At 44.2% G+C, this 25,170-nt stretch overlaps 1 protein-coding gene across 2 annotated transcripts in view; it reads right to left on the reverse strand.

The window, feature by feature from the left end:
• The window catches only part of TAFA3 (TAFA chemokine like family member 3), a 112,572-nt gene that overhangs the window by 7,563 nt on the left and 79,839 nt on the right, over positions 1-25,170 (reverse strand). For both annotated transcript variants that reach the window (XM_083359737.1, XM_083359738.1), the window contains one exon: positions 12,613-12,762. In XM_083359737.1, the coding sequence (XP_083215863.1) occupies positions 12,613-12,762 (150 nt within the window). The remainder of the gene's footprint in view (positions 1-12,612; positions 12,763-25,170) is intronic.

Raw genomic sequence — 25,170 nt, forward strand, 5'->3', positions numbered from 1 at the left:
AGATTGGTGCTGTATTTTCTCTTAACTCAAATGTACACTTCCAGTGAACTCCAAGGATACCAAAGTAAGGAGACATTCTACAATGCACTTAAAGAAGAACTCAACACATTCTCAGATATTATCATTTCAGCTCCAATCTGGCTATAGACAGACATTCAAATAAATGTCCTATTAAATGCAAGTGAATACTGTATATAGTATGTGAAAATCAGAAGTATTGCATTTATATATCCAGATTTATTTATTTATTATTTTTGAAATAGGAACTGAGAGAAAAATTGATACCATCCAAGTCTACCATGAAACAGAACTATGGAAGGAAGAAACTGTGTTAAAAATAATAAAATAATACAGTTACAAGGAAAGCCATTCTAATTTTTCAGATATTTTCACACTTACATGAATACACACAAACACACTTGAAGAAAACTGTCCTATGCAAAGTTCAGCCACTGATCAAACAAATCCAAGATTATTTCCTGTGGTTGCGCCAATTATTCAGCAAGGAAAGGCAAGACAGCCATTTTTCAAGGATATTTCCAGCTGCCATTTTGCAGAGAATTGAAGATGGATTTGATAGCCAAAATGGTCCATTCCAATTCTGTGAAGATGGTGGAGATCAACCTAGGTCTTCCTACACTTGGAGTCTGCATTCTTATCACTGAATTATAACCTATTCACCTTTCTTTTAAATTAAAACACAAATATGCTTAAAAGTATAAACAGCTTTTAAACAGCTAAAAGCTGTTTTTCCTTTTACAAACAGATAAAAAAGGATGAGCAATGAAACAAAGAAGTTTTATAGAAACACAAGAATGCATTTTAAAAAATCATCAGTGAAACAAGCAAATAATGAAAATAGTCTCCTACATAATACATGCTAGGAAAAAAGAAAGTTTTATTTGATGTACAAGCATTAAATTAAAAAAATACACTGCAAAAGAATAAAACAGTATCTTGGCAATTTTAATTAAAACAACAGCAACTCTGGGAGGCTAAGAAGTTAAGCAGCCAAAAAAACAGTATGAAACTTAAAACTTTTCTCAGTCAAATCTATCTGCATTATCAACCAGCTTTTCCACCACAGGGAATTTTTTTTTAAAGATTAAAAGCCCAAGGCATTTTCCATGCAATTTTTAAAATTCATAGGTAGAAAAAGAGATATTTTTATCCAGGAAGAGTTGAAACAGCAAAGCAAAGCCTTCTATTAACATACACAAACTCCTAGCCTCTTAGACAGTAATTTCTTTTCATTTTTTTAGTTCTATATTATTTTAAAAAAGGAAATTAACTACCGTATATACTTGAGTATAAGCCGAATTTTTCAGCCCACTTTTTGGGCTGAAAAATTCCACTTCGGCTTATACTCCAGTCAACAAAAAAACTTACCGAGGACTTGTGCGCGGCCGAGGCTTTGGTGCTTCCGGGATCGCGCGCACCCCTCCCAAGCCACCGCCGTCCGAGACCTGCCGAAGTTTGGGGAGGTGCGCACGCACCTCCCCAAACCTCCCCAAACGTCGGCAGGTCTCCGTTCCTCCGCGCCCTGCCTGCCTGCTTCAGGGCGCAGAGGAACAGAGACCTGCCGACGTTTGGGGAGGTTTGGGCGCCTCCCCAAACCTCGGCAGATCTCCGTTCCTCCTGCCGACGTTTTGGGAGGTTTGGGCGCCTCCCCAAACCTCCCCAAACGTCGGCAGGTCTCCGTTCCTCCTGCCGATGTTTGGGGAGGTTTGGGCACCTCCCCAAACCTCCCCAGGTCTCCGTTCCTCCGCGCAGACCTGCCGACGTTTGGGGAGGTTTGGGCGCCTCCCCAAACGTCGGCAGGTCTCCGTTCCTCCTGCCGACGTTTGGGGTGGTTTGGGCACCTCCCCAAACCTCCCCAGGTCTCCGTTCCTCCGCGCAGACCTGCCGACGTTTGGGGAGGTTTGGGCGCCTCCCCAAACCTCCCCAGGTCTCCGTTCCTCCTGCCGACGTTTGGGGAGGTTTGGGCGCCTCCCCAGGTCTCCGTTCCTCCGCGCAGACCTGCCGATGTTTGGGGAGGTTTGGGCGCCTCCCCAAACCTCCCCAGGTCTCCGTTCCTCCTGCCGACGTTTGGGGTGGTTTGGGCACCTCCCCAAACCTCCCCTGGTCTCCGTTCCTCCGCGCAGACCTGCCGACGTTTGGGGAGGTTTGGGCGCCTCCCCAAACCTCCCCAGGTCTCCGTTCCTCCGCGCAGACCTGCCGACGTTTGGGGAGGTTTGGGCGCCTCCCCAAACCTCCCCAGGTCTCCGTTCCTCCTGCCGACGTTTGGGGAGGTTTGGGCGCCTCCCCAGGTCTCCGTTCCTCCGCGCAGACCTGCCGACGTTTGGGGAGGTTTGGGCGCCTCCCCAAACGTCGGCAGGTCTCCATTCCTCCTGCCGACGTTTTGGGAGCTTTGGGCGCCTCCCCAGGTCTCCGTTCCTCCGCGCTGACCTGCCGACGTTTGGGGAGGTTTGGGCGCCTCCCCAAACCTCCCCAGGTCTCCGTTCCTCCTGCCGACGTTTGGGGAGGTTTGGGCGCCTCCCCAAACCTCCCCAGGTCTCCGTTCCTCCGCACAGACCTGCCGACGTTTGGGGAGGTTTGGGCGCCTCCCCAAACCTCCCCAAACGTCGGCAGGTCTCCGTTCCTCCTGCCGACGTTTGGGGAGGTTTGGGCGCCTCCCCAAACCTCCCCAGGTCTCCGTTCCTCCGCGCAGACCTGCCGACGTTTGGGGAGGTTTGGGCGCCTCCCCAAACGTCGGCAGGTCTCCGTTCCTCCGCGCAGACCTGCCGACGTTTGGGGAGGTTTGGGCGCCTCGCCAAACCTCGGCAGGTCTCCGTTCCTCCGCGCAGACCTGCCGACGTTTGGGGAGGTTTGGGCGCCTCCCCAAACGTCGCGCAGACCTGCCGACGTTTGGGGAGGCGCCCAAACCTCCCCAAACATCGGCAGGTCTGCGCGGAGGAACGGAGACCTGGGGAGTTTCAGACCCCGTCCGACGAGTCACAAAAAGATTGAAACCGGAACGGGAGCTGGTTCTTCCAAGCCGTGTTTATTATCCGCATAAACAGTTGCTCAAAGACAAATGAAGTCAGCGTTGACTTTACAGCACAGTCAACGCTGTTAAATAACCGGCAAGGCCGACTCCCACCACCACACCCTTAATTACACCACCACGCCCCCACCCTACTTAAACACCGCCTCCCAAGGTTCCCTCCTTTTGGCTCCCGTCCCACCACCAATGCAACCGGTAAGTTACCCCCCAGCCTAAACCTCCCTCTTTTCCCCCAGAGCTCTGCCTAGACCCTTCTTTCCCCTCACCACCCCAGACCGCCGCGAGCTGCTCGCTAAACCCCTTCCCGGCCCACCGGTCGTCTCCGTCACCCCCTGGCCCACCCAGGCACCCATTCTTGTCCTGCAGCTCGGGCGCTGGGCAGCCACCGGCTAGTTCATCGTACGGCCCCTTCCCGGCCTGTAAGCAACCTCTGGGGGCCGGCTGGCTGGTCCGCGGCCTCCCCAGCTGACAGGCAGCCCGCCGCTGCGCCGTTCTTCTTGCTGACCCATTCCCCGACCCGTCGGAGGTCTCCGTTCCTCCGCGCAGACCTGCCGACGTTTGGGGAGGTTTGGGCGCCTCCCCAAACCTCCCCAGGTGTCCGTTCCTCCGCGCAGACCTGCCGACGTTTGGGGAGGTTTGGGCGCCTCCCCAAACCTCCCCAGGTCTCCGTTCCTCTGCACAGACCTGCCGAAGTTTGGGGAGGTTTGGGCGCCTCCCCAAACCTCCCCAGGTCTCCGTTCCTCCGCACAGACCTGCCGACGTTTGGGGAGGTTTGGGCGCCTCCCCAAACCTCCCCAGGTCTCCGTTCCTCCGCACAGACCTGCCGAAGTTTGGGGAGGTTTGGGCGCCTCCCCAAACCTCCCCAGGTCTCCGTTCCTCCGCACAGACCTGCCGACGTTTGGGGAGGTTTGGGCGCCTCCCCAAACCTCCCCAGGTCTCCGTTCCTCCTGCCGACGTTTGGGGAGGTTTGGGGAGGCGCCCAAACCTCCCCAAACGTCGGCAGGAGGAACGGAGACCTGGGGAGGTTTGGGGAGGCGCCCAAACCTCCCCAAACGTCGGCAGGTCTGTGTGGAGGAACGGAGACCTGGGGAGGTTTGGGGAGGCGCCCAAACCTCCCCAAACGTCGGCAGGAGGAACGGAGACCTGGGGAGGTTTGGGGAGGCGCCCAAACCTCCCCAAATGTCGGCAGGTCTGCGCGGAGGAACGGAGACCTGGGGAGGTTTGGGGAGGCGCCCAAACCTCCCCAAACGTCGGCAGGAGGAACGGAGACCTGCCGACGTTTGGGGAGGTTTGGGGAGGCGCCCAAACCTCCCCAAACGTCGGCAGGTCTGCGCGGAGGAACGGAGACCTGGGGAGGTTTGGGGAGGCGCCCAAACCTCCCCAAACGTCGGCAGGAGGAACGGAGACCTGCTGACGTTTGGGGAGGTTTGGGGAGGTGCCCAAACCTCCCCAAACGTCGGCAGGTCTGCGCGGAGGAACAGAGACCTGCCGACGTTTGGGGAGGTTTGGGGAGGCGCCCAAACCTCCCCAAACGTCAGCAGGAGGAACGGAGACCTGCCGACGTTTGGGGAGGTTTGGGGAGGTGCCCAAACCTCCCCAAACGTCGGCAGGTCTGCGCGGAGGAACAGAGACCTGCCGACGTTTGGGGAGGTTTGGGGAGGCGCCCAAACCTCCCCAAACGTCAGCAGGAGGAACGGAGACCTGCCGACGTTTGGGGAGGTTTGGGGAGGCGCCCAAACCTCCCCAAACGTCGGCAGGTCTGCGCGGAGGAACGGAGACCTGGGGAGGTTTGGGGAGGCGCCCAAACCTCCCCAAACGTCGGCAGGAGGAACGGAGACCTGCCGACGTTTGGGGAGGTTTGGGGAGGTGCGCGCGCACCTCCCCAAACCTCCCCAAACTTCGGCAGGTCTCCGGACGGCGGCGGCTTGGGAGAGGTGCGCGCGATCCTGGAAGCACCGAAGCCTCGGCCGCGCGCAAGTCCTCGGTAAGCTCCGGGCGGTCACTTGCTTCGCGTCTCCTGAGGGAAGGGGGGGCGACTGGAACGGGCGTGTTTCCTCGCCTGCTGGGCGCCGCGGCCACACAGGGTATTCCTGTGTATTCAGGCTTGCAAAATGGCGGATCGAGCCTCTGCTGGCGGCAGAGGCTTGCAGAGCGCGGATCCAGCCTCCGCCGGCGGCGGAGGCTTGCAGAACGGCGGATCGGCTTATACTCGAGTCAACAACTTTTCCCAGTTTTTGGGGGTGAAATTGGGGGTCTCGGCTTATACTCGAGTCGGCTTATACTCAAGTATATGCGGTAGTTTCTCTGGAAAATCCAGTATTTCTTCCCACTAATCTTCCCTTGCCATCATCTTTGCCATAAGTATTGCCATCCACAAAGGCTAGTTTATTTTCTTACTTTCTCCTTTTGCTATTTTCAGTTCAGTTCAGACTAAGATAGCTTAGGTGTAAAGCCGCCCCCACCCCCATCTCCAAACAGCCACACCCACACATGTCCAACACTCAAAACTTAAGTTCTTTAATTTTTACATTTCATTTCCTGGAATTGTTTCATGAATTCATTGGTCATACTCCCTGTTCATACACACTATTGTGACACTGCAATTGCTGACACTGGAATACCGTATTTTCCAGCGTATAAGACGACTTTTTAACCCATGAAAATCTTCTCAAAAGTTGGGGGGTCGTCTTATACGCCGGGTCGTCTTATACGCCGGAAAAAAAACATAAATCAGTCGAGCGTCCCCGTTCTTGCAAAGCCGGGCCGCCCCACGCAACCGAGCTATCTCCGGCGTGGCTCCGGGACACGGCTGGGCGGGAGCGTCGGGCAGCTCTCCCCACACGAAGGCGGCGCTGCCCGTTGGCTCTTGGCCCGAGGGGAGGACCTCGCGCCCGCTGGACTCACCTGTCACCAGCAACGCTCTCCCCCCCGCGGGGATGCGCTTCCACCTGGCGGTGCTGGCCGAGACGAGCCAGCAGGCAGCCGCCGTGAGCGCGGTGCTGAGGGGCAGCGGCAGGACGGCCTGGCCCAGTGCCTACAGGACGGCCAGCAGCCCCATGCACAGCAGCAGCCGCTGGCTCAGCAACAGGTCCGAGCGCAGGAGCCGCACCGCCAGGCTGCCCAGGAAAAGCAGCCACACCGAGACTGCACGCCCAGTCCAGCTCCATGAGGGGCAGGGCGGGAAGCCGGCCAGGAAGAGGTACCGGGAGCCCGGGCCGAGCGCGCCTCGGCCAACAGTGAGAGGGAAGCGGCACATGAGTTGTAAAAAAGAGGCGGCGGGTGGAGCTGCCCCGCCCTGCGCCCAATGGGAGAGGTTCAAGGCCTGGGGGGAAGCAGGAGGGCCGCTGGCTGTGGCGGGGTGGCGGCTGCCCTCCGGCGCTGCTTGCCGCCCGGGAAACGCTGCGCCTCGGGGGCTGGTAGAAGCGTGGGAGCAGCGGGAGGGCCGGCGGGGCCAGTCAGGCCTTCGCCTCCTCTGCGATGGACAGGGAGGGCAGGGTGGCCCTCCGCTCTCGCCTTTGCAGGTCTTGTATGCGCAGGTGCAATTGGCAAAAGTTGCCCCCTCGCCGCCCCCCACAAGGCCTAGGAGCCCTCAGGTGAAACGGCCCCTTTTGCACGTCCCCCGCGCCCTCCCCTGAGAAGAGCCTCCTGGGCTGAGAGGCGTCCTCCTGGCCAGAGCTCGAAGGCAAGAGCCCCCCCCCAGCAGCCCCTCTTCCCCGCAGGGCCCCGAGAGCCGCCTTCCGTGGGGTGGAGCTGGACCCCAGGTGCTGGTGGGGTGGTTGCACCGCCCCCCCGCAGGACGCCTCCCCTGCATCCCCCCTGGGGAGGGAGCGCCCACCCACCATCAGGCCGTTCTAAGTTCCAGGAACTTCCGGGGACTTCTGGCGGGCCTGGCGCCCCTCTCGACCGCAGACCACGCAGCGGCCCTCGCCAGCCGGCCTCAGCATGGCTGCCCCAAGCCCGCCTCTCCAGCGCGTCTTCTGAGCCCACCTGGCTGACCGCCTCCTGGGCGGGGCTTGGCTCCAGATGCGCGGCTGCTCCGTGTGCAAATGTGCTCTCAAATGGGTGGGTGGAAGGAAAAGCTCCTTTGGGCTTCAAAAGGGAGGCTTTGCACCATCTGCATCAGACGGGGCTGAATCGGGCTTGTGTCGGACACTTGGCAACTGGCATGTAAGTATTTTCCGGCGTATAAGACGAAAAACCTTGAAAATCTTCTTAAAAGTCGGGGGTCGTCTTATACGCTGGGTCGTCTTATACGCCGGAAAATACGGTAATATGAATGCAAGACCAACAACCAAACCTACAGTTAACGCAGAGTTGGGGGAAAAAATGATCAAAACTGGAAGATTTACCAGTCATATTGTGCAAAGCCAGGGTCAATGTTTCATTCTTAAAGGAAAAATAAGTATTGATAGACACTGACTGGAAGCACACGACACAACATTGGTTAGAAAATATGTATGCTTCCATTAGTACTTTGCTGCCTTGGGACAGCTTCAAAGGTCCAAGACATGTTAATGACAACTGATCAAGAAGAAACTGTCATGAAAGGTTAACTACAGATGTGATTTGAGACCTCGGGGTTCTATGTTTTTCTCAGGGCTTTTGCCTCCACAAGCTTTCAGGCCTGGTAAACTAGTTACAGGCAAAAGGATCTTAATCTGCCTTTGTTGATCCGCCAGCAACACACTGATTTTACTTTGCCTGTCAGCTCCCTCCTATATCATGGTAATGCCGCTGCAGTGCAAAAGCTGAGGATACAAATAAGTGACTAATAAGCAAGCAATGTTGCATGGTGTGCTGCCCTTCTGAGCCTCAGGCTGCCTGTATCCCGTTCTCTGCCACTGCAGTCAGTTCCACCACTTCATTCAAACTAAGCAGAATCTGTCATTAGATCTGAAATGGAGGAAGTCTCGTTAGCTTATTCTATGGTTTGTTAACAAGTCTGATTCATACAGCATAATTTGTTTTATCCAACATAGTTTAAGTTAACCAGTGTTCTCTGTTTGGATAAGTTTAAATATCACTCTTCCTTGTTGCAGTGTTCAGGAGAGAGAAGTGCATGAGCCTAAAAATCAAAATTTCCAATGAATGCAAGTGCTGCATCACTACGTGATACAAGAATTAAAGAGAAAATATCACAATAGAATTATCCACTATAAGGAGCAGATACAGAGGCAAAATGGATTAATATCTCAGTGGGAACCCAGTTACTGTACAGCTATTTCCTCGCTAGTGACATACAGTGTTTTTGTCACTTATGATTAAAGGCTGACCTCATAAACTGGCAAAGCAATTAATGATGATATAAAGTCCGCTGTGAAAAATAATACCTTAAAACAGACATGTCAAACACACAATGTCACATGACATCGCACGATGTATCAGAGCTTTTTCCCCACTGCCGACCATGGAGTGGGCACGGTTTCTTCATGATGCGTCCGGCCCATGGGCCGGCAGTTTGACATCCCTGCCTTAAAACACAGATTTTGTTTAAGGTGGGTTTTTTTTTAAAAAAAAAGCAATATATTATTAGGACACCTTTGTTACATAATTGATTTTTGTCCAGAAAGAGTGGCAGAACCAAAAACTTAGAGGAGTCAGTTAGGAATAATGTTTCTCCACTACTTTTCATTCTGTGCCCTTTGTCTCCACCTGTGGACCTCACAGCCCTCCAACACTGCAGACTTCCAACATAATGTTGTTGACAGCAAACCCTTTTAAAATGTTTTGCAAGGTGTCACTAAAGATGAAAACATGTATTGTTGAATCATTTTCTTCTTAAGATAGTAAGTAAAATGCTTAGTTTAAGTTCATTTTAAAACTCTGGCAAATAACTAATATCCATCTTCACAATAACTTAATTGTCTGAGAAAGATACTACAGTTTCAAAATTGTCCAAAACACATTTCAGTATTAACAGTAAGATAAGAATTTTGGGTGCTGCTAAAGCATTCAGTCTAAAATGTTGAATTTGCTTTAACTGAACATGTTGGCTTTCCAGTTTGATAATTCAGTTTCCTCTTGTAATTTTAATAAATAAATAAATAATAGCTCAAATGGCTTCAAAAGTTACTTTAAGTACTAGTATCCTCATTAGCACAAAAATTCCAAATTTTTGTTAGAGATTAACCAGAAATTGATGATATCAATATGGGTCAAAATCTTGGACAGTGAGATGAGCAGCATATAAATTTAATAAATAAACAAATAAACTGTCATAGTATCTTCTAAAAATATCCAGCCTTTAATGCTGGAAATACAAAAAGTACCTAAACCCCTATAAAGATATTGAAGGGGTTTTATAAAATATTTATAATTGTATCCAAAATGATTTTTGGAATAGGCCTCATTTCCATAAAGAAATAGAGGTTAAACTATATGCCCAGTGATAAAACTGAAGGCAGGAATGGTTTTTAACCCCTAACCTACATAAAGCAACTACCATCCATAATCACCTTCCATATAATCTCAAGAACTACCGTGTTCAAGAAGAATGTTTCTGAATCTCCCATAACTTTACAATAGCTCAAACACTCATTTGATGACTTGAAGACAATAGCTGTAGCTATTCTGTTCCAGTCTGTTGTATTCTGTTCTGTTGTATTCTGTTCTGTTGTATTCTGATATTTACATTTCTTTTTCCCTTTTCATTTGTCTTTTTTCTTTGAAATTTAATTGCTAAGGAATGGCAAAATGATTTTAAGAAGTACATGTTTGACTTGAAACTCTTGCCTTCACGATGATTTTAATGAAATCTCAATCGGTAATTTTAGGGAAATGCTTTGTTCAGATAAATTGAAGCACTTTTCCAAAGCTGCTAAGAGATGCTAGTCTTTCAGGGGAATAGTATCCTATGTTTTTTAAGTAGTTTCTTGGCATCACATATAAATCCATTTGTACCAACCAAGCTGCCAAGCCAATCAATAATGTACCAGCAGAGGCTTTGAGCCATTTCAAATAGATCCCAAATGACACTATTCAATAAAATATAGATGGGCTGAGGTTGTTTTTAGCAGTTTGTACAGGTGATTAGATTGCATGGTTTCATTCCTATGTGTTACATCTACTTTATACAAGTTTTCCTAGTTTTTTTAAGTAGATTTCAGAGAGAGGGAATCTTATATATTATAGCTAAATTGACCTTCCCACAAGAGAAAGGAAATGTTGATATTTAAACAAATTCCTCTCTGAGTAAAAATAAGACACAATTGCACATAAAATATTGGCTTCTGAAGTCAAAACTGGGCAATAATTACAGTTTCAATTGAAAAGCTCTTTAGAGAAAGAAAAATCTATAGTCAATTTTCAGAGTAAGTGTGAGAGTCACTGTTTTGCTAAAACCAGCTAAATAATTAATGCACAACTTAATATCCACAACACTATATATACAATTATGAAATATCACATATATATACAAAAAGCTACCATTTTTTTTCTGTAGTTCATCCCTTCCATAAAATATATCTTGGTATCCTGTGTCCTAAATTTCTTAGCAAAGCAGATCGTTCTTTTCCCAGGAGAGAGGAAGAACATCACTTAAAATAGCAAATTGACTACAGTATTTACTGTACCAATTTCCTTTAAAAAATACTAAGCAGTTGATAACATACCATTGTATCTATACTACTGAGGAAGGCGATGTGACTGGCCTAGGCTTCCTGGCTTGTTTTGTATATTATTATTCCACATCAGATTTCGTTTCCAGTAGTGGCAAGGTGTTGGTGGCCACAAATTTCTAGGAAGAATAGGAAACTAATAAGAGTATATCTCTTCAATACAAAACTTTATTAGTTCTGAGCTACGATATTTATTTTGGCAAGATTCAATTATTTCATGTTTTGGATCTCTAAGTAATAAATATTGCAAATTACCAAAGAAGAGCTCTACAATCAGCCTGAAAGATTGCAGATTATAACCAGTTTATTGGTTATAACAGCATTAATCTGTGAAGTTTCTCTAAAAAGATTGAAAATATGTGCTTGAATGATGTTGTTTGCTTCTGCAAAAGAAAGAAAACAGATGGAATCTGTTCAGAAATTTCAGGAACTTTCCCATGTGTGGACAGTGCATGAAATCTTAGGTCACATCTCAACTGAGACTTGAAGTCACAGGGCCAGTCATATTCTGCCAGACTCTGTTCCTATTACAAAACTGTTGAGGATGAACGGGTACAGAACTGTAACAAAACATAATACTGGATGTCTATTTTATGGGGACAACATGCCTACTGCCTCAAATTTTACTAATCCATCTTCAAATTATGTTTCTGACTGAATGTACAACAGTATCATCATTTTCATTATAAACTAAAAAAAAGCCTAGAAAACAGAAAAGTTTAAAGAAATGAATCAAACTGTGCAGTAAAAAGCAGCAGATTTTGGAGTACTTGACAACCCACTTTTTCTATTCCAAAAATAGTAATTGAAGAACATTCAGTTATGCCCAGAGTCTTAACTAAGTGACCCTAGCCTCCATCTGAAGAAGAGTCAGACTATTACCCCATCTAGTTTAGTGTTGCTTCTCCAATCTGCTGTTCTGCAGGTATTTTTGGTCAGTCACTCCCACAATCTGTGTTAACCTGGTTTATGATACAAAAGTAACAGTCCACCTTACTAGCTGCAAGACTGATCCATACTGAAGAAATGCTTGCAAGGTTTTCTTAATCCTACCTGGGGATTCCACTGAACCAATGACAATGAATAATCATTTGCCTTACCACTAAACTATAGTGCTTTCTAAATCTTGGCTTACTCAGACAGATAATCTGATGTACAAATTCAAAAGCAGGACTGGGATGTAGAAACATCAGCCTTCCTTGCCATACAAAATTATTCAAATTGGCTAATCATGGTTGCTATTAATTGCTTTTAATGACTATCAGAGACTCATTGACACTTTGAGCACAACTAAATATACACTTGTATTCAAAGTTAAGTACACCATTAAGTTAGTCTTTCAACATAATTTTATTAGCTGTTAATAATAATTTGTACTTCTGGGCATTTCCTAATAAGAACTAACTATTGAAGGCTATGAAATACTTTAAATCTTAAAGCAAGGCAAATGCTCTGATCATGCAGAGGCACTCATGTAGCAGCTACCTATAATTCTTTAAAGAAACTAAGTCTTGGTATTGTGTGGTTGCATTTGGTCTATAACATGCTAGACAGGAACTTTAGTCAGCTCCCATATGCTCTAAAGCACAGGTGTCAAACTCAATTGTGTCATGTTATGTATTACAATGTTTTTTTGCCTTTGCGGGGCCAGGGTGGGCGTGCCCTGCACATGGCGCATCTGGCCCTCAGGCCACCAGTTTGACACCCCTGGTTCTAAAGCATACTTCTGCTTTCAAATCAAAAACACATTCAGGCTGTGTTACTTAAAAGAACACAGAATCCAGAATAACAGAGTTTGGTTGACATTATTAAAGTATAGGATTATATTTAATATAAATTTTTCAGCAAGTACTGCTATCCAGACTCACAGGCTTTAGAGCTATGAATCCATTTTTTGATCTAGCCACAACCATGTCCAAACATTCACACTGTGGTCACCTGTACTCTTACCATCTACACATGAAGGAGCAGCATGTGTTGTCCCAGCCACCTGACCTGGAAAGCAGGAACATTTCACTGTTTGGGAGCGCTCTTCAATCTTATTCTTATTGCAGCATCTGTGGGCAGCGATGACTTCACATGTACCAGGTTCTATGTGCACTGCAAGGAAGGAAAGCATACGGTATACCTATGTTTTAGGAGTAAAAAGACATATAATATTGTACATACAGAATAAAAGAAATTAAGGAACAACTTTTAAGTAGAGCAAAAAGCTTAACAATTTTTTTTTAAAAAGAGTACCATTCACAAATTGTCATTGGTCAGCTCAGGCTTAGCTGACTCCAAAACACCAGCTCATAAACTCTAGCAAACCTGTCTGAGTAATATGTGGTACAAGCCACACAATAATACTTTTAGACAGCAAAATCCAGATGAACTTGCCTTGTACAATGCTTGTTGCCTTTCAGATGTGTTGGAACTGCAACTATTAGAATTGCTATATCCAAATAATCTAGAGAAATTTTGTGATACCAAAGGAAAGGCTGATATAAAGTTACTCATAACTTCATTCCTTTCAGAATTTTCACTGATCCGAAACCAATCCAAATCCAAAGAAAAATTGCATGTCACATCAATGAAAGTAATGGACATCAAATTGAGATCAGCTGAAGCTGATTTCTAGATCAGTTTCAATTTAATAATTTTGCAGATTCCCATTGCTGTCATAGCTTTTTTCTCTTTCTATCCTAGTGTCTAAAATCTATCATTTTGAACATGATGAGCAACATGATGAGATCCAAAATTTTAGGTAGAAGTGCATTTGCCTTCCTTAGAAACCATAATCTAAAAGATTTATAGATGAGATACAATTTAATCCAAGAGTCTAAGCCTTTGATATCTTTTTTGTTACTCCAGCAAGTAACCAAGTGTTCTGAAACTAATAAGGCTATATTTTATAATACTACATTCCATTTCCCTTCTGTAACTAGGTTTGAGTCAGCTAATATATTATGTATATTTATCAAATTAATTGATTGTTTCTTACTGTCATTTAATTGACATATGATTACCACTAAAATAAAGAATTCTAGAGAAAAACACTTCATATTTGTTAAGTGTCAATCATTTGATGACAGACATTTCCTTTTTGCCATTAATAATATAATTTGCTTAACTTTAGTTGCATGTCTAAGAAGTGAAGCATAATGGCCAATTAGTTGGCCCAAAACAGGGGTGTGTTTTGAAGCACTTTAAATGAGTGTTTTGCTGGGATCTTCATAAAGTTGCAGACATGATTCTAACTGTAGAAACATTCACAAGAATGATATAAATAATTAAATGATTAATTTCCTTGGAATTATCTCATTTTTAAAAAGAACTATGTTAACATTCCCTTTGACATTTTCCTCAGTATCACTAAATTTGTAAATAAGGTAAGGAACAAAGCCAGAGGTATTGAAATAATTTTCTTAAATGTTCAATGTCCTTTTTTTCAAATCACTACCTATATACATGAGAAAAAGAGAAGAAGTAATGATTTATCTCCATCTAAGTTATTATGTGAAGAACAGTAAATTCAAAAAGCATATCTGATTAAATTTTCTAAAGTTGTGGTTGAGAAATTACTAATCTCCATCTTTAAAAACAGTATTAGTAGTTAAGTCAAGAACAGTTGGAACTGCTTAAAAGAAATAATCACAAATAATTAACTATCTGGAAATGCATGTAAATGAAAATAATCACTGTAACATAAAAGTAATCTCAGTGAAAATTTGTCTGAAAAATTAATGAACAGACTTTGTTTGGTTCATATATAAACAAATATATGAACTGATGTTTATTTTTTTATTTATTAAAATTAGAAATTTCCCATCTCCCACACAGAGTGACTCTGGGTAATGTACAAATAAGATGAGAAAAGGAGTAGAAATCCTTCCATTCCCCACCATACAGTCAGAGCTGAAAAGCTTCTTGGATGAGAAGCAAAACCTCTTCAAAGAAAAACAAGGAAGTCCAGTTGCCTCGTGAAAAAGCATCCTTGGGACAACTATGACCTGGATGACTGAGAATCTCCATATACATTTGGTAAAATTATGTATAAAACATTTGGGAGTCCAATGCAAAATGTTATAAAGGATTGAAAAAAGGCAAATAAGTCAAAATTTGTGTCAAAAATATAATCCAAAGTTATAAAAAATTTATTGTGAAACTTTTGAAAGTAGACATTTAACTTTTGTTCTAAAAAGCCCATTTCTTGATCACATCATCATTCATATTCTTACTAAACTTGACTTAAAATATACTTGACTTTAAAAAAAAGAATGAGTTATGTTGTCATAGAATACTATATGCATAAGCTTTTTAGACTAATGTAAATGGTTATGAATTGAAATATATAAAAAGATATTACAGGAAATACTGTTGTACTGCTGAATTCTAATGGAAGAAACAGCAGTGTTTGCAGATATGTTAACAAACTGGCTTGAGTTGTTTTTTGTTAAGGCTAGCTGTTTATTATTCCTTTCTAGGACATTCTTTTGAAATTCCTAATACTGCATTTCTAAGGATCAACACTAAGAGATCATTTTATTAGCCTACATATTTTGAACTTATATTTTAGTGAGAACTTATTAGTTTCAAGTAAAACTGAAAAAAGCTAGAATTCCAGTTTGCACTCTCAACACAATATCTGAAATCTAATCTGTGGAAAATATTTCTACTCATACACTTTATTAAAAAGCATTTAAGTCTGCTGCAGTATCCTGACTTCCATATACTGAACAACAGCTAGATACCTATTATGTACACACAATAACCTTATGAAATGACAACTGTTTCTTTTCGTCAAATGTGTGAATTTATGTTGCAGTTATACCAGAAACACTTGCAATTTCTTCATTTTGTCAAAACTTTTATAGATTTGTATTTTTCTATATTCCCAGGACCATATGTTCTGTTAAATTCCTTTGCAGCATATAATCAAACAAATCCAAGAGGTGATTACTTATTCAGATTATATACAGGAATATTCTTGTTGGTTTCTTTAGCTATTTCACACCTAAACTTTGTGTTCTTTTTGCATACTGAACATTTTCATTAAAACTGAATTACTAAAGAATTTAAAGACAGAGGGAGAGAGAGGCAGTGTATCAAATTTATAGTCAGGAATATTATTGCAAATGTTTGCAGGATAGACAATTGTATGATTATTAAGGGCAGAAATGAAAGTAATGGTTCATTAGTATAAAATATCCATAAAATAACAATAAATATACTAAATGGAAGTGGTAATAATGCATAAAGATACATAGGCTCTGAGCCAAGGACTTTTCTTACTATCTGGGTACAAATAATTTCAATTCTGCCACAATCTGTTTTGGAGACTGATCTTCAGCATCTTTTCTTAGAATTTTTTTTATAAAATGCAAAGAGATTTGCTTCCTGATATAGGTGCATGTAACAATAGTAAAATTGCTAATAATAAGACCTGAGCCTCCAGTTCAGGAATTCTTCCTGGACTTAGATCCCTTTCATATACATGGCTCCTTCTTCTGCTGTACAAATGAAAATCCAACAGACATTAGATTTGCTAAGTATCTAGGGCACGGGTCGGCAACCCGCGGCTCCGGGGCCGCATGCGGCTCTTTGAGCCGTCCCCTGCGGCTCCCAGCCGCCCGGTGCGCGCGCACCTCTTTGAACGGGCAGTGGTGCGCGCGCACCTCTCCAAATGGAGAGTGGCACCGCCCGTTTGGAGAGGTGCGCGCGCACCTCCCCGAATGACCGGAGGTGCGCGCGCACCTCCCCAAACCTTTGGAGAGGTGCGCGCATACCTCCGCGCGAACGGGCAGAGATGCCGCTCTTTGAGGAAGCTGTAGCGGCCCGTCTCCGAAGCTGCCGCTTTCGGCAGCTTTGCAGAGGGGCCGCTATAGCTTCCTCAAAGAGCCGCGCCCCTGCCCATTCTGAGAGGTGCGCGTGCGCCTCTCCGAACGACTGGAGGTGCGCGCGCACCTCCCCAAACCTTTGGAGAGGTGCGTGCGTACCTCCGCGCGAACGGGCAAAGATGCCGCTCTTTGAGGAAGCTGTAGCGGCCCGTCTCCGAAGCTGCCGAAAGCAGCAGCTTCGGAGACGGGCCGCTACAGCTTCCTCAAAGAGCAGCACCCCTGCCCATTCTGAGAGGTGCCCGCGCACCTCTTCGAACGGCCGGAGGTGCGGGCGCACCTCCCCAAACTTTGGAGAGGTGCGCGCGTACCTCCGCGCGAACGGGCAGAGGTGCCGCTCTTTGAGGAAGCTGTAGTGGCCCGTCTCCGAAGCTGCCGCTTTTGGCAGCTTTGCAGAGGGGCCGCTACAGCTTCCTCAAAGAGCCGCGCCCCTGCCCATTCTGAGAGGTGCGCGCGCACCTCTCCGAACGACCGAAGGTGCGCGCGCACCTCCCCAAACCTTTGGAGAGGTGCGCGCGTACCTCTGTGCGAACGGGCAGGGGCGCTGCTCTTTGAGGAAGCTGTAGCGGCCCGTCTGCAAAGCTGCCGAAAGCGGCAGCTTCGGAGACGGGCCACTACAGCTTCCTCAAAGAGCGGCACCTCTGCCCGTTCGCGCGGAGGTACGCGCGCACCTCTCCAAAGGTTTGGGGAGGTGCGCGCGCACCTCCGGTCGTTCGGAGAGGTGCACGCGCACCTCTCAGAATGGGCAGGGGCGCTGCTCTTTGAGGAAGCTGCCGCGGCCCGTCTGCAAAGCTACTGAAAGCGGCAGCTTTGAAGAGGGGCCGTCGCCGTCGGGCAACCGGTTCCATTTCACTTTTTTTAAAAAATGGCAACCGCGTGCGTCCGTGCATGCGCAAAAAAACGTTTTGCGCATGCGCAAAACTTTTTTTGCGCATGCGCGTGCATGGACATACGCACGCGGCTCCCACTTTTTTTAATTTGTGATGGAACCGGTTCCCAGTGGCTCTTTTCCTTTTTTAGGTTGCCGACCCCTGATCTAGGGCAGACATGTCAAACACAAGGCCCGGGGGCCGGATCCGGCCCGCAAAGTAGTTTCATGTGGCCCGCGAAGCCATCCTGGAAACAGTGAGGGAACGGCCCCCACTACCTTGGCCCTGGCCCAGAGACCCTCCTTCTGCCAGAGACCCTCAGATCTGCCCCACTCCTGCCCAGGCCCCCATAGGCACCCTTGATGCCAACGATGTAGAGCTGGCCACGCCCACCCAGTAGGCCATACGCACTCTAACCACGCCCACCCAGTAGGCCACGCCCACCCTGGCCATACCCACCCGGCCCCTTGAGGGCAACCGCAATGCTGATGCGGCCCTCAATGAAATTGAGTTTGACACCCCTGATCTAGGGCTTCAAATAGAGAGCAAACAAATAAGCCTTTAGGGATGATTTCTATCAATTCATACCATAGACACTAATAAAAGTTTGCTAAACTAGCATGGCATCTTGGCAAACTACAGGGAAACACCTGGATTTCTTTTATTTGTTTTTTTAGTTATTAAACAAATTTATACGGTCTCCCACCTCACTATGTACTGGATTACTACACCATGGCAACCAGGGGAATTAAAAAAAACACCTCAAGATGAGGTGCACAAAAACCCTACTCTTTTTTTAACATGCATCAAACATATTTTTAAATGGCCAAATCTTTGATTGCATGGTCATACCTGTCATCCAGACTTTTTTTTGTACCCCACCCCTACTCCTGCAGTTACATCTGACAGACAAGGTCCAAAAGACTGCAAAATCCTATGACATCCACAATTATAAAACTTAGCAAATATTCAGCAAGATGGACATTTTCAGAGGAATTGAAACTGTAGAGGCTATCAGTGTCTATTTGTTATAGGTTTCCATTTAATATTACATTGTGTTACATTGTGAGATTAGAATATTAGACTAGGTAAGCTTTGATCTGTTCCAATATGGGTTTTCTTATGTTCTCCTTCTCAGCTGGTTATTGATGTAATTCACTTAATAGCTGAGAAGTGTGTCACTAAATAATCAAGGGTGGGCAAAAAAGGCAGTAGAAGTCGAAATGACTTCCAAATTTCTGCTGGCTTCCCCACTGAATTTCCTTGTGGGAAGCTGGCAGAGAGCATCAAAAACCTTCCTTCCTTCCTTCCTTCCTTCCTTCCTTCCTTCCTTCCTTCCTTCCTTCCTTCCTTCCTTCCTTCCTTCCTTCCTGGATTAATTAGGAAAGCTAAGGTTTGATAAATTCAAACCTTAGAGTGTTATTGCTGACTCCTTGAAGCCATTCTTGAATAAGATCAAGAAATATGCTACCAGAACAACCTTGAGAGAAACTGCTAATGAAGGAGATTCTGTACTACTGTGGAACTGGTAGAAAGAAAATTCCTTTTGTACACCTGGTAGCTTAATATTAGAGCTATAACCAGACAATTGCTCAGCCACTCATCAGGAATGATTACACGAATCTTCCAACCTCTTTTCTTTCTGTATTTTCTGCTGCCCACTGGCTGATCACAGAGGAAGATAAGTGTGCCAATTTCCCCATCTCATTCATCTGTAGACATTGGAAAAATCCTCAGAGATTCCTTTGGAATATTGGGGACCATTGTTCAGATGATAAACAAATCTAGTCGACAAGCTCTGACCTTTTTCTCAAAATCCCCTCTATTTTTCAGTCACTTTGGCTGTTCTTTGCAGAATTATCATCCTTAAAAGTTATATTACACACACTCTGTCCCTCATTATGTGATTTTTGCAGCCTTCTCCCACAAGCTCACTTTGCATGTGATCTGTAACCTCAAGTCAAAAGTAGTGTACTTATATATTTATTCAACATGTACCTAACAATTGATAGGGAGAGACAATGGGCTTCAGAGAATAAATGAAAATATTACTTCCCATCAAGAAGCATTTGAAGGCCAGTTCTTAATTGGGAGAGTAAGCTATTAATTCCTATTAGTTTTAGGAAAAATACTAATACTGTGCTTACTAAATAAAACAGATCTGGGCTTGGCTATAGCCCATTAGAGGCCATGTGTTCCAAAACCACTTCAGTAATCGGAAAAATCAATTCAGTTATTTTGTTGTGGGAAGATGGAGGTAACATTTAACAAGGAGCACAATATATTCCTTAGCTATGACAAGATTTAGGACATTCAAGGTGCTGGTGATGACTTATAAAGCCCTAAATGGCATGGGCCCGGATTATTTATGGGAGTACCTTTTGCCGGCGGTAACTTCCAATCGTTCTGTGCGCTCCCACAGAGAGGGCCTCCTCAGGGTGCCGTCAGTCAGGGAATGTCAACTGGCGGCCCCCAGGGGGAGAGCATTCTCTGTGGGTGTGCCTGCCCTCTGGAATCAGCTCCCTGTTGAGCTCCGGATGGCTCCCGACCTTCGCTCTTTTCACCGCGACCTGAAGACTTGGCTATTTGAACTTGCTGGCCTGAACTGAGGGACTGGGATTTTAGATTTTAAATTTTAAATTTTAGAACATGTTTTATTGTTTAGGGCTATTTGGTTTAATTTATTTTAATTTTGTATATTATGTGTTGTATATAGTGTTTTAATTGCCCTGTACAATATAAATATGTATATAAATCCTAATAATAATAATAATAATAATAATAATAATAATAATAATAATAATAATAATAATAATAATAATAATAATAATTTATTTTGCATGTCTAAACTTCCCAAACCTTTCTTCTATTAAAAAAAAGGCTTAAAATTTTGGCTGTATCTAGTCTGGGTTGTTTCAGAGGTTGCAGAAAGGTTATCCACAGCTACATATAGTCTAAGGATTAAAAGTGTATTTAATTTATCAACTAAATACACTTTTGCAAGTATTATGTACTTATATTTTTTGCACAGAATATGAAACTTATAAATGTTAAATGTACACCAGATATAAAAAACAGCAGGCAACTGATTTTTAAATCAACGTGTATCAACTACTAAATGGAATTTTTCTGCTTGTTATGCATGAAATGCAAAAAAATCCCTAATTTAAAACACTACATGTGCAAATGATCCAGTTCACTTAATAAAAAATTAAAATGTGGATTTGAAATATGATCTTAATTGGAAATAAGCCTTGTAAAAGAGAATTTCAACAAAAATCACATTTTAAAAGCTACTTTAACAATCCAGGCACTGTTTCAGACTTTCTATAAAACTATGCCCTTCTTCCCAAATCTTATAAATATCCCAAGCCATTTTTCACAGATAACAGAATGATTGGTGAGAAAATGGGGATAGCATTGTGGGTGTTGAATCTTGTTTGTTGTTAAGAATGTATTCATTATGAATATGCATCTAAAGAATTTTAAATACCTGAAACAAAAGATTCTCAAGTAAACAATGCCAATATGTCATACTAATAAATTGCAAGCCGTATTTGAAATTGCCCTGGCACTTGCAGCAAGAGTCCCCAGATTCCCCTCCATCATAAGTATTAGAATATGTAAAAGTATCACTTTCACATTTAGGATAAAACCTATATGAACTGTACGTGGAAAAGAAGAAATGTTATTATGGAAAATAACAGAAAAAGTCCTGAGACGCTTCTTGTGAGCAACTTCTGTTTTCAATTTATTTTGCCTTCCCCTCTTCCCAAATAACTCTTTTATGTTTAAATCCACCTTGTTAGGTTTTTGCACTAATATTAAAACTAGTTGATCTCATAATCTGGTTGTGCATACTTTGAAAACAAGAGGTTTGCTGGAGCATTTGGAAGTGCAACATTCCTCTAATGCAGCAGCATCTTTTTCAGACATGCATGCCTTATTCCATAACCTACAATTGTTTGACATGGTGAAATCCTTATACCTGAGTTCCCAAACAGAAAGGCATTAATGGTGTACTTACTTGCCATTTTTCATTCCTTTGTAGAAAAATAATTCTCACTAATGGTGTTCTTTGAGGTCACCCAAAGGGATTCATCTTTTGCATTACTAATCATTTTAATCGCAAAAAAGCAGAGCCAAAAGACTGAAAATTCTTATGAATGTGAATAATTCCTCCAGAGAATTAGAGAGCCATTACATGATGTTTCCCTCTACTGATCAGATTAAAGGTACCTGATCCCAGCAAACTACTGAAACATGGAAATATCAAAGCAAACTTGAGAAACAAGTACAGGTGCAGCCAAAAGTCTTGGTACCCCACCACTTTTCCCCAAAGAACCCCAAGCTGCAGTAAAATAAACTGACGCAGGTAAATGCCACTATTCTTTATTGTACAGTCTGCTTTGATGTATGACTTAGCATATTCTTGTAAATCACAAAGCAATTGAAAATGGAATGGATATAAGTATTGGTACCCCTTAAAAGTTAAAAGGCATTCTTGGATCTTAGTGATCTCTCAATCAGACTATTTACTTTAATTATCACAGGCATCTTCAATGTCATAATTAGTCACTCATTCTTTTTAAATGGAGAAAAGTACTTGCTTAGGCTTTTTGTGTCATTATGTGAAGGTATAGTGAAGGTAAGGGACGCGGTGGCTCAGTGGGTTAGGACGCTGAGCTTGTTGATCAGAAGGTCGGCAGTTTGGCGGGTCGAATCCCGAGTGCCGTGTAACAGAGTGAGCGCCTGTTACTCGTCCCAGCTTCTGCCAACCTAGCAGTTCGAAAGCACGTAAAAATGCAAGTAGAAAAATAGGGACCACTACGGTGGGAAGGTAACAGCGTTCCGTGCGCCTTTGGTGTCTAGTCATGCCAGCCACATGACCACGGAGATGTCCTCGGACAAGCGCTGGCTCTTCGGCTTTGAAACGGAGATGAGCACCGGCCCCTAGAGTCGGAAACGACTAGCACGCATGTGCGGGGGAACCTTTACCTTTACCTTATAGTGAAGGTAGGTTAAAAAAAAGGGAAGCAGAAAGGAAAGGAAGTATGGTAAATGTAAAGGCTACAAAGCATCTCTAAAGAGCTTTGTGTGCACATGATCATGATTGTTATTACAGTAGTATTACTGTAGCCAACTTTACTGGATGTGGCTGGAGGAGAAAAATTGATCGCAGATTGAACAGAAGAATAGTTCAAATGGTGGAAAAAGAGCTAAGGAATATACCAAAATAGATCCTGGCTGACCCCCACCCCCAAGATCAAGTTGCAACAATATCAAATCATCCCATCCATCACTAGCTGACAGAAAGTGGCTTCCATAAGAGAAGCTCAGGAAGATCCCACTACTGAAAGACAGACACAAACAAGCCAGACTGCTAAAGTGCATGTTTCCTGGTATTTCTACTTGATGCTCTTTGATCTGAGCTCTATAATTGCCTTTTGTCACTTCTTCAGCTTAGGCATTCAACGCATTTTGAGGGCTTTTTAGATCTTAGACTTCAGCCTTTCCTTATAGCCATGTGCCTCATACTGCTTACATGAATTCCACAATCCTGAGCCTAATAACTGCTACCACCTTGTCTCTTGCACCCTAAAACCAAGTGTGGGTTGTTTGCTGGAACCTTGATGCCTGATCTGGCTTGAACAATGCTATTGTTTCACCTACTGCAATTCTGAAAGCCTGAAGACTAATTTACAGCTTTATGATAGAGCACAATAGGAAGTGTGCTTGATTTATGATTACTCCATTTATTCTCTGTCAGAACTGAGAAAAATCCTGGTTTAAATGTCATCTGCACCACAACATTTCAAGCAGTCTTTTTAGCCTCAATAATAACTGATCTGGGACAAAATATTGAAGTACCCTCCTGAGTTGCAAGATATGAATTTTACATAGGTATTAAATATTACTTTATTTATAATTATCACTTCACATAAATTGACATTATTATAAGCTATAATAAACTTCTGGAACTATTTAAAAAATGAATGAATCTGTGGGTGTATTTGTTAGGCTAAACAATCCTTGCCCAGCTATCCTTAAATTGATATATGATAATTTTATAAGGATGAAAGATACAGATCAGGAATGGATTGAGGAATTTCTATTTAGCAAATCATGACTCACCTTCACCTCAGGCCTCAAACCTACTAAGTCAGGGCTTTTCAACCAGTGGTACAGGTACCACCTGTGGTACATTGGAACCTGGCAGGTGGCACACGACCATCCTAGAAAAGTAGCGGGGGAGGGGAATGAGCTGAACTGGTGGCAGCACCGCACAAGCCTGAACGAGAGATGGCTGGAGCTGCAGGGCTGTCAGGGCTCAGCCGAAGCGCCAGGGTCAGCGCTTCTTCGGGGCTGTCAGATCAGCTGGAATCTTGCAACATCTCCAAGGTCTTGTGATTTACATTCAGATGCTTGGCAACTGATTCATATTTATGACGGTCACAGTGTCCCAGGGTCATGTGAAGTGACCAAAACCTGCTGCAACCACCCAGCAGATGGGGGGAATAAAAACCAAACACCCACCCCCACCCCACCCCAGCTGCCAATCCTCAACAGAAATGCTCACAACAATGAAAACCTCAGACAGGAGGAAGAGCGCTGCCAGGCAGGCCGGTGTCTTGCTCGACTGTGGCTTGGGGGGCACTTTTTTCAGTGCCATTATAACTTCGAACAGTCACTAAGTGAACTGTTGTAAGTCGAGGACTACCTGTACTTCATCACTTGTTTCCTTTTTTGGGGGGGTCATCATGTTTTTGACACCTTGCTAGGTGACTGGTGGTACTCGGATGTTGCCATATCCTAAAAGTGGTACAATGGGTGAAAAGGTTGAAAAGCCCTGTACTAAGTGCTGCTTTTTTCCTTCAAGTCTCTGCCAGCTTCTCATAACTTTTACTATTTGGTTAGAATAGTACATTTATTCATTAACTCTGGCAACCAGGCTAGGAAACCAAAAGAGCTCAAACAACAGCAGGTACTGAAAGATGTGCAAAACAATCTTGGGTGTTCAATGAGCCATAAAGAACTTCAGGAATCCACACACTAACTGCAGCTGTATCACTACAGCTGCATCTCTTTAGAAGGACAGTCAAATACTTGAAGAACTGTCCTTCTATGTAAGTAGCTCTTAAGCTAGACAAGAGAAAAAAATAAAAATAGAAGAGATGAAAAATATTCTAGCACCAAAGAGTACAGCAGAGAACTGGAATCTAGACACTTGGGCCTGCTTTTGGATTTCTTCTATTTCATTAAACGTACAAATCTATAATCTGGCTACACTTATTCTAAATTATGAATAATTTTGTGGTTGCAATCCTGTTTGCTTTACTGTCTCTCTTTAAAAAGTAAAGTCTACTCCTTTACCAATTGTGGTCACCTGACATACCTTTTTGAATTATGAACAAAAGCAGTATTAACTAAGGATGTATTAGAATGTGTGCTGGGGCCAAATATGCTACTGTCATCTTTGGCACAATATACATGGGCAGAGTTATTTGGGATATACTGGAAAACTGACTTCATATTAAATACCTATTAAGAATAGTAAGGATTTTTTTTGTACTAGGTATCATCATTTTCACTCCTTAATCCTTCAAAAACAGTTTGATTCATGACCAATTTCACGCCTAGTGGTTAAGGTATCAGTCTTATCATGAAATCATGAATCCTGGGACTATCACGTCCTCTCAGCCCTTGAAAGGAGACAATGGCAAACCTTGTCAAGAAAACTGCAGAAACCTCTCCAGGCA

The sequence above is a fragment of the Vipera ursinii genome, assembly GCF_947247035.1.
Source record: "Vipera ursinii genome assembly, chromosome: 3".
Classification (NCBI taxonomy): Eukaryota; Metazoa; Chordata; class Lepidosauria; order Squamata; family Viperidae; genus Vipera; species Vipera ursinii.